Source organism: Pangasianodon hypophthalmus, chromosome 4 (assembly GCF_027358585.1).
Source record: "Pangasianodon hypophthalmus isolate fPanHyp1 chromosome 4, fPanHyp1.pri, whole genome shotgun sequence".
Taxonomy (NCBI): Eukaryota; Metazoa; Chordata; class Actinopteri; order Siluriformes; family Pangasiidae; genus Pangasianodon; species Pangasianodon hypophthalmus.
Genome location: NC_069713.1, coordinates 27,456,186 through 27,466,055, shown reverse-complemented (window position 1 = coordinate 27,466,055; position 9,870 = coordinate 27,456,186). Strand labels below are relative to the sequence as shown.

Sequence of the window (9,870 nt, the reverse complement as noted above, 5' to 3'; positions counted from 1 at the left end):
TTAACATTCTGTCAACATCTCTTTTTGGGTTTCATGGAATAAGTCATACAGGCATGAAACAATATGAGGGTGAGTAAATGATGACAAAATGATCATTTTTGTGCAAACTATCTCTTTATTTACAAAAACATACAATAATCATTGATGACTGTGCTGTGGGCACCTAAAATAGCCCAGTATTTTAAGGTTGAACACATTTTTTACATATAATTACATTTTCTGTGCCACTCCAGAGTGACTGCTGGCCCCTGACTGGCAAAAAATTCCTGGCTCTGCCACTGGTCAGCAGATCATCATTCGTTCACCTAGTTCAGGGTGGCCAATCTTATCCACAAAGGGCTGGTGTGGATGCAGGTTTTCATTCCAGTCAAGCAGGAGCCACCCCTGATTCCACCTGTTTAATCAGCTGATCTTGGATTTCAGTAGACTCAGGTGTGGCTTCTGCTTAGCTGGAATGAAAACCTGCACCCACACCGGCCCTTTCCGGATAAGACTGGACACCCCTGAACTAGTTCACTCATTTCTTTCACAAACTGCAAGTACTAGTTCCCTCAGAATAAGTGGATCTACCACTGTCCTTCAGACTCACAGTAAGGGGCGTTGAGTAGGTCCACCCAGCCACATGCTCCTGCACAGCCCGCACTCTACTGTGGCTCTAAAAAGCAGGAAAAAGCTGCCAAAGTAGTCACGTGTTTTACATGGGCAGGACTTAAGTGAACGAAAAATACGAGTCAATACGTGGAAGTGAACGAGAACAATTCATTCACTAAAAAGATTCGTTCAAAAACACCGATTCGTTCATGAACGACACACCACTACTCACTGTAACTGTCACTGTAATTACACTTAGCATCAGCTGCTTACAAAAAAAAAACCATGGGTTCCGGCATACTGAGAAATGATTTCTTTATGATCACATGATGAGAACAGAAAGTGATGTGGAGAATGATGTGGAGGAAGCAGTGAGTGATTAATGAAAAAAAAAAAAACATCGTCATTATCGTCATCACATGCAGCGCGCGCTCACATGCGCTCACGCACATTCACACACACACACACACGAGCGCGCGCGGGAGGAGTCTGTGAGGATTTTCCCGCTGCTCACCGAATTGCAGCCTCCGCTTTTCTCCTCCTCCGGTGACAGCTCGAGCTGCATCCTAAAGCGCGCGCGCACACACACACACACACACACACACACACACATACAGTGCTGCAGTCCCATCACGTCCGCGCGCCTCCATCCGCTTCAGCGCGGAGCAGAAGAAGAGCGATGCATCGTATGAGAACGCGCGCGCGGCTCAACCGGAGCGACATGGAGAACATCAGTGACCACGGTGAGTATTAACCAACACACACGCGCGCGCGCGCGCCCGCGCGGTGGAATGCGCTCTGTGTGTGTGTGTGTGTTTGTATGTGTGTGTGTGTTTGTATGTGTGTGTGTGTTACATTGCTGCGCATATGATTGAGCTCAAAAATGACTCAGGGCTGTGTCCCAAATACGCATAATACTGCATTTATAACATGTTATAACATATGTACGTGATATGTAACGTGTTAGCGTGATTTCTGAGACGTGTCCCGTCTATTTGTCTTGAAGACACAGTCAATAAATCAGAGACATCTTGTGTCCGCATCTCGACCTGCCATGTTTATCTACAAAAAAAATAAAAAAGACCGAACGAGGCTCTCCAAGATCACTACCCCGTGTGCTAAACATCTTCTCCCACTAGTCCAGGTTCCATTTTAGCACTGGAGGCATGTTTAATCTCCATCGATCTGGTGGTGGGTTTATTCTCCTCACATCCCTGCTGCTGCTCGCATTAGCTAATGAGGGAGGAGAGCAAGAGAGATTTCCCACAAGGAGATTCTTTAATATTCCTGAGTCATTTATAGCCGCCTAGCAAACTCTGCCGAGGCCCCGCAGGGACGGTGAAGCCTTCAGACTGCAGCAGCACGGTGGGCGTATGGTTTTATCTAGCCGTGTTCAGAGCCACAGCAAGCTATGTTGATATTTTCAGTCTAAGCAGGAAAGAAGTATTCGCAGAGAATACATTGATAATGCATTATTCTCTGTTTTTCATTTTCAGTGCAGTGAAGGAGCTCCCGATGTCATCCACTTTCAGAGGAACGATGCTGTGGATCGTCCTGCTAAGCAGCATCAGCGTCGCGCTCGTCCGGACGACTCCCATCCCTCTTCTGGATGAATCAGAGGAAATTGACGAACCTTGTTTCCATCCCTGCTACTGCGAGGTGAAAGAGGGACTGTTCCACGTCCACTGTGATGGCAAAGGTTTCACCAACGTCAGCCAGGTGGCTCACTCCTGGATCAGACCTTTTAAGCTCTACCTGCAGAAGAACACCCTGCGCAAGCTTTACTTTAACAACTTCCTGCACCTAAACAACACTGTAGCCGTGAACCTGGGCAACAACGCACTGCAAGACATCCAAGCCGGTGCGTTTAATGGATTGAGCTCCCTGAAAAGGCTTTACCTCCATGAGAACAAGCTGGAAGTGTTCCGCAATGATACGTTCCTCGGCCTGGAGAGCCTGGAATACCTGCAAGCCGACTACAACGTCATCAGGCGGATTGAGAGCGGCGCGTTTAGACACCTCCACAAACTCCGGGTGCTGATCCTCAATGACAACCTGATACCTGCGTTACCACCATTCCTCTTCAGATCTGTCTCGCTTACACACCTGGACCTCCGAGGAAATCGTCTAAAGACTCTGAGCTACCGAGGAGCACTGGAGTACATCGGGAGAAACCTGATGGAGATCCAGCTGGAGGAGAACCCATGGAACTGCGCGTGTGATATTGTCCAGCTGCGGGCCTGGCTGGAGAGAATACCGTACACATCTGTGGTGGGAGAGATCACGTGTGAGTATCCATTCCACCTGCACGGCAAAGATCTCAGAGAGATCAAACGGCATGAGCTCTGCCCAACGCTGACGGATGCCGAAGTTGAGGCCAATCTAGGCATCCCTCATTCAGCAGGAAGAGCGAGACCAACAAAGCCTTCGTCTATGTTCTCCGCAAACCAGAACACAGTGTCATCTGTGGAACAGAAGAACCTGAAACCAACACGAAGGCCAAGGCCGTCAAAAACTCCGCCCACACCACGCAGCATTTATCCAAACCATCCTCCAATCGCTGGATATGAGACGAGGCCTCCCATCCCTATCATCTGCCCCATTGGGTGCACCTGCAACTTGCACATCAACGACCTCGGCCTGACTGTGAACTGCAAGGAGAATGGATTTCACAATGTTTCTGAGCTAACGCCACGACCGCTAAATGCAAAGAAGCTCTACCTGAGTGGGAATCTGATCCAGAGGATACACAGGTCTGACTTTTGGAATTTTTCCAGTCTGGATTTGTTACACTTGGGAAACAACAAAATATTTTACATTCAGGAAGGTGCATTTGGCAACTTACCCAATTTACGCAGCCTGTATCTAAATGGGAATAATATCGAGAAGCTAACGGCGGACATGTTCCACGGCCTGCAGAGTCTGCACTACTTGTATTTTGAATATAATGAGATAAAGGAAGTTCAGCCAGCGGCATTTAGCCCGATGCCTGCACTTCAGCTTTTGTTTCTGAATAACAATCTTCTACATTCGCTTCCTGTAGGCGCATTCGAGGGAACTTCACTTGCTCGGCTCAACCTGCGCAACAACTACTTCCCTCACCTGCCAGTGGGCGGGGTTTTAGAGCACCTGCACGCTGTGGTGCAGATCGACTTGAATCAGAACCCTTGGGACTGTGCGTGCGAGATTGTTCCATTAAAACAGTGGTTGGATACGTTAAGCTCTGTGGTTATTGTTGGTGAAGTGCTGTGTAAGACACCAGATGCCATGCAGGGAAAGGATTTGCGCTCTCTGAGCCTGGAGGTGATTTGCCCCGAGCTTTTAAAACCATCCTCATCTCCGGATGAACATGAGATGGAGTTTTCGCCCTCATTCCCTCCTAAAGCTGTCATTCCACTTTCTGTGCTCGTCCTCAGCCTCGTCGTTCTGTTCGTCTCATCGTTCTTTGCTGCTGCGGCACTCTGTACGTTTATTATGAAAAAGCGGGACAAGCTTCCGTTTAGGAAGCAGGAAGAGGCGGGGCTAACTGGAATTCAGATGGAGTGTGGAATATTTACAGAAACTCCACCCACACTGCCTGAAACTCCACCCTCTAACCATGTCTATGAGTGCATCACTGTGCCAGCTTCGCAATGTGCAGCTTACGAGCGTGGGCGAGAGGGGGCAGGGCCTCTAGGGCTTTGCAAGGAGGAGGCAGGGCCTCTAGAGCGTAAGTTGGAAGGGGCGGATTGTGGAGAGAGCAGCTCCAATTACAGAACGACACTTGAAAAAGAGGAGGAGTGGACAACTGTAGTCAGCCATGCTCCCATCAACACCGTGACGGATATTGCTGGTTTCCATGGGAACGGAATACTCTGTCCGACGGTGATTGACAGCCAAGGGCCGACTCCCAAAGTGGGATTGGTACACAGCCTTTTCGGGATGAGTTCCTGGTTGGGTGACATCAGTCCAAAGCAAGCGCTCGCCATGGACACAGAGGCGAGGACAGACTGTGCTAATCAAACCCAGAGCAATTACACCAACCTCAGCGCAAGACTGAAAACCAAAATGGATTATGTTGATGCGCTGGAGAGATCATATCAATTTTAAAACATTTCTAAAATAAAAGTCTTAACTTCCCCATCATCTTTCTTCCAGAATTGAATAATGGTAAGACGGAACGCCACGTTGCTCTGGAGGAAATCCCCGTACTCTGACTTTTATAACAAGTGCCTTCATGAGAGCAGCCAGCAACGATGTAAAAATGATTATTTTTATAGAATTACAGTTTATTTATCTAAAACACAGATTTAAGGCAAAAGGACAAAGCTGCAAAAGGAAAGAGCAATGCGTCTGAACCACAGATCTCCATATTAGACACCTACGTAGCTGATGACATCATTACTTACACTATTGTGTGATGAGGAAATCTAAAATAACATATACTGTTAGTTTATGTGTAATGTAAAGGACTTGGGAGATGTTTTAAAGATGTTTATTTACAGAAAAGTAAACAACAGGCAAGGCACGATACAATCATGCTGAGAACGTGCACAATACGGAATCACTGGCAAGACCTCACAACATTTTAATCACGTGTTTATATAGGGCTAGACCAGGAACTTTTCGGTATTCACTTGCGGTGTAGAGTATTCAAGTGAGGGAGGACCTCTGCTGGTGTGGAGGTAAATCATCACAGTATGAATAATGATGTCACAATCACATATTTCTAGACGCGTACATCCCGTAAAATCTTTTTTTAACTGGGATGAACTGTTTTTTTTTTTTTTTTTCAGAGAAAAGTGTATTTACACACTATTTTGATATTAATGAAGCAGATTTTAACAAGTACATAAGAAATTTAGCACTAAATAATTAAATCGTTGCACTGTTACTGTAGTATTATATAACATTTAACATCATCCAGTGTGACATTGTATGCAAACTGCAACATTTATCTAAATATAATCGCTACAAGCACGCAGCATTATAAGAATTATTTTAATTTAAAAATTATACAATTTTATTAATTTTGCATGATATTCTGTGACTTATAATACGCTGGGATTTAACGCAGCTGTCTCTACTTGCAGTTATTTTATTGCACTAACAGTAGCCAAACTGCATCATGCATAACGACCCAAAACGCTCTCATTTATAAATATTTATAGTTTAAAATTGAACATTTAGCTCCTTTAGACAACAAAGCATCTAGATTAGCTAGAAGAAAGCATAGTTAGCAGTTCCATAGTTCCTTAATTAGCTAGCTGACTAACATTCCCCAATATGCTCGAGATGTAAATATTTATTTCAAAATGCTTGTCTAGGATGCATGAATGTTTAGTCGTTAACATTACTTCAAACAGTTTTTCCAGTCTTCCATATCTTGCTGCTAAAAAATATACCTTCTGCTACCAGTAGCTTGTAAGCTATCATGCTAATCAAGTGAAAACTGTTAGTGGCTTTCAGAAAGCAAAAACTGAAGATTCATTTTGAAAAATAAAATCTTTTCTTAAATCATTAGGAGATTAGCCAGCTGCATAATGTCAGAGAAAAGCTAGGATACATCAAAAATATCTATAAAAAAAACTAGCTAATGTCAGAGAAAACTGCCCAAAGTAAAGCTAACTAATGTCAAAAAATATCTACGAACTGACTAGTTAATGTGAGAAATTACCTAATTACCTAATTACCTAAAACAAAAGCTAGCTAATTTTAAAAATATAACAGTTCAAAATGACTAGCTAACATCAGTGTAAATTACCCAAATACAAGTTAGCTATTGTTAAAAATATTCACAAGTTGGCTAGCGAACATTAGAGAAAATTCCCTGAAAAAAGCTAGCTAATTAAAAAAATATCCAAAAACTGGCTAGCTAACAACAGAGTAAAGTCCTGAAACAAGATTAGCTAATTTTATAAATCTACCCAAACAAATATAAACATTAGTTTTAATCCCCCAAACAAAAGCTAGTTAATCTTAACAATATCTACAAAAAAAAAAAAAAAAAAACTGGCTAGCTAACATCAGTGAAAATTTCCCAAAGAAAACTTAGCTAATGTTTAGAAAAAACACTGTCTAGTTAATGTTGGGGAAAATCTAGCAAATCTTATGGGCTATACCCAAAGAAAAGGTAGCATGCTAGTTTAAGGGTTTCAGTATCAGTAGTGCGCACTGACTAGGGCACTAATATGGATATCTGTGGTATGAAGCCTGGCTTTTATTCTGTGGATTATTTTTGTTTTTGTTTTTCTTTCCCGTGATTAGCAACGTTTCAGCAACGGAGTGAAACTGTACAGCATTTTTATTCAACATTTAAACTGATCATCGTTACGGACCGCGATGAGGCCGGACGCACATTTTTATAATCATCCATCTGCGTGCAGGACGTGTGCTTATATTTATTCTTATATTTCAGTGTTATTAATTATTAATTATTCTTAATTATTATTCCTGTACATCATGTTTAATTAATCAGTATACGATGATTCTGCCTCTCGTTTAGCCTGAATTGAATAAAGGAAGATAAATGCGAATCGCTAAGTACTGCTCATGCTAATGTGCACTTGTTCACTTCCCCTAGTTACCCTGAAGTTTGTATCACCTACATCGCACACTTGCACACTATTTTAGCTCACTGACTACCTAACATCTAGCTAGCTATGACCCGATAACTACCTGAGTGTTAACGTGCCTAACATGCTAATTTACTGATTTGTTATCCAGCAAGGAGGATAACTACCTAATTTGTTAAACAGTTGAGTTGTTAGTTGATTTGTTAAGTAGCATCCTTGCTAATTGCTTAACATTGCTAATTCTCTAATTTGTTATGAACATTGTAAGTAGCTAATTTGCAAAACAACCTAGCATCTAATATTCATTTCATCACATTAAATGTTACTTGATGTTAGCATGTTTGAGCAAGCATGATAACTAGCTGAATTGTTAAGTAGCTAGATTGCTAACTACCACGCAAATTATCTAGTTTACTACCTAGCTACCCTTATCTAAAAAAAAAAAAAAAAAATCTGGGTAGCTGACTAGCTAGTGTGTAAATGACCTGGATCGCCACCTAGCTAGCATGATAATTAGCTGACTGTGCTAAATAACTGGCTTGATAAAGAGCTAATGTGCTAATTGCCTGGCTGGCTCTTAAGCTAGCATGATATTGACATGCCACCACTGGAAGAAGTCAAAAAGGGGTGGGGCTTACAAATACAAATGTGATCATGTGACATCGCCGTTAGCACTTCCTTCCATGCCTTCATCTTGACGTACTGTTTAGCCTCATAGCCCAATGTTAGCTAGCTTGCTAGCAAACTTCGCCACTTGTTTAAGTGACACAATGTAATAGTTCATTTAAATTCAGCTACCATGTTTGCGAACTTGACTAGTGTCAGATTGCGACTATTAGAGATGTAATGGATAATGCTAGTTATGCTAACACATTTAGCTGGCTAACATTAGCCCAGGGCTTAGCTAATTATATTTTCCAATAAAGGTGCTTTATGCTAAGCACTGTGTCAAGATGATGTCATAGTATCATGTTTGTGATTGGCTAATCAGATTAAATGTAAACTCTGCCTGTCTCACTCCATATCTGTTTCTTTCTATCATCCACTCTTTTCTGTCTCACTCTCCATTTGTCTCACTCTCTGTAACTTTGTCATCCACTCATCCCTGTCTCATCCCTGTTTCATTTTCTGCCTGTCACACTATCTGTCTCCCTCTCTCCCTGTCTCTGTGTCATCCACTCATCTTTGTTTCATTGTCCCTGTCTCACTCTCCCATCTCCCTATCTTTGTCTTCCTCTTATCTTTGTCTTCCTCTTGTCTCACCTTCTATTTGTCTCACTCTCCCTGTCTCACTCTCTCCCTGTCTATTTCTGTCAGCCACACATCCATGTCTCACACTCTATCTGTCTCATTGTCTCCCTGTCTCTTTCTGTCATCCACTCATCCCTGTCTCACTCTGTCTCTCTCACTCGCTCTCCCTTGGGAAGTCTGTCACACAGCAAACTCAAACCCAAACTTCCTGTTAGTTTAACCTGGCAATGTTAGCGCTGCGCTGAGCGTTAGCGCTGTTTCCCGCATTTAGCCCATCAGCCCTGAGTTATGGCGTTAGCAGGAATACCAGCACCTGCATCAGAATGCGTATATGTAAGAAAGTCTAAATATATCTGAGCTGCTAATGTTAGCTCCTCTGGTTCCGACCATGGGGATAAAATTAGTGTGGCTAATGCTATAAGCTAAGTGTGTGTAGATATTTAAGTGTTTCAGTGTTGGCTTGCTGAGATTTAATAACACACACTGCAGCTCCATTTACACACACTGCGCAATAACTCTGTCTCTATGACGACCAACGGGATTACAGACGTCTCATTGGCTACAGGAATGCGAGTTACACGTTAACGGCTGCCACGTAATTCTACATTAACGCTGCGTAACACTTCCTGTTTCTGATGAGTGACCCTGTGTGAAAGGAGGCAGAGTTTAAACTCTTTCTGTCTTTCTCTATCTGTCACATTCTCTCTCTCTGCCTGTCTAACTTTCTATCATTCACTCATCCATTTCTCACTCTCTACCTGACTCACTGTCTATACTCCCTGTCTCACTCACTGTCATCCCCTTTCTGTCATCTCCTACAGGAGCGTGTGTTACAACGATACCCACAATCCCTCTCTCCTACAGGAGTGTGTGTTACTGTGTTACCCACAATCCCTCTCTCCTACAGGAGCGTGTGTTACAACGATACCCACAATCCCTCTCTCCTACAGGAGTGTGTTATAACGTTACCCACAATCCCTCTCTCCTACAGGAGCGTGTGTTACAACGATACCCACAATCCCTCTCTCCTACAGGAGTGTGTTATAACGTTACCCACAATCCCTCTCTCCTACAGGAGTGTGCTACAGTGTTACCCACAATCCCTCTCTCCTACAGGAGCATGTGTTACAGTGTTACCCACAATCCCTCTCTCCTACAGGAGCGTGTGTTACAACGATACCCACAATCCCTCTCTCCTACAGGAGCGTGTGTTACAACGAGATCCACAATCCCTCTCTCCTACAGGAGTGTGTTATAACGTTACCCACAATCCCTCTCTCCTACAGGAGTGTGTTATAATGTTACCCACAATTCCTCTCTCCTACAAGAGTGAGTTTTACAACATTACCCACAATCCCTCTCTCCTACAGGAGCGTGTGTTACAGTGTTACCCACAATCCCTCTCTCCTACAGGAGTGAGTGTTACAACATTACCCACAATCCCTCTCTCCTACAGGAGCGTGTGTTACAGTGT

At 43.3% G+C, this 9,870-nt stretch overlaps 1 protein-coding gene across 1 annotated transcript; it reads left to right on the top strand.

Annotated features, from left to right (window-relative positions):
- The first annotated feature begins 1,085 nt into the window (after positions 1-1,085).
- slitrk3b (SLIT and NTRK-like family, member 3b) lies at positions 1,086-8,065 on the top strand. The gene is made up of 2 exons (XM_026936093.3): positions 1,086-1,334; positions 2,088-8,065. Exon 2 carries the CDS (start codon positions 2,107-2,109, stop codon positions 4,678-4,680), a length of 2,574 nt encoding a protein of 857 aa, XP_026791894.1. The 5' UTR covers positions 1,086-1,334; positions 2,088-2,106; the 3' UTR covers positions 4,681-8,065.
- The last annotated feature ends 1,805 nt before the right edge of the window (positions 8,066-9,870 follow it).

What these genes read in the sequence shown, in the direction of transcription:
- slitrk3b (XM_026936093.3), top strand. Translation starts at nt 2,107, where the DNA reads ATGTCATCCACTTTCAGAGGAACGATGCTGTGGATCGTCCTGCTAAGC.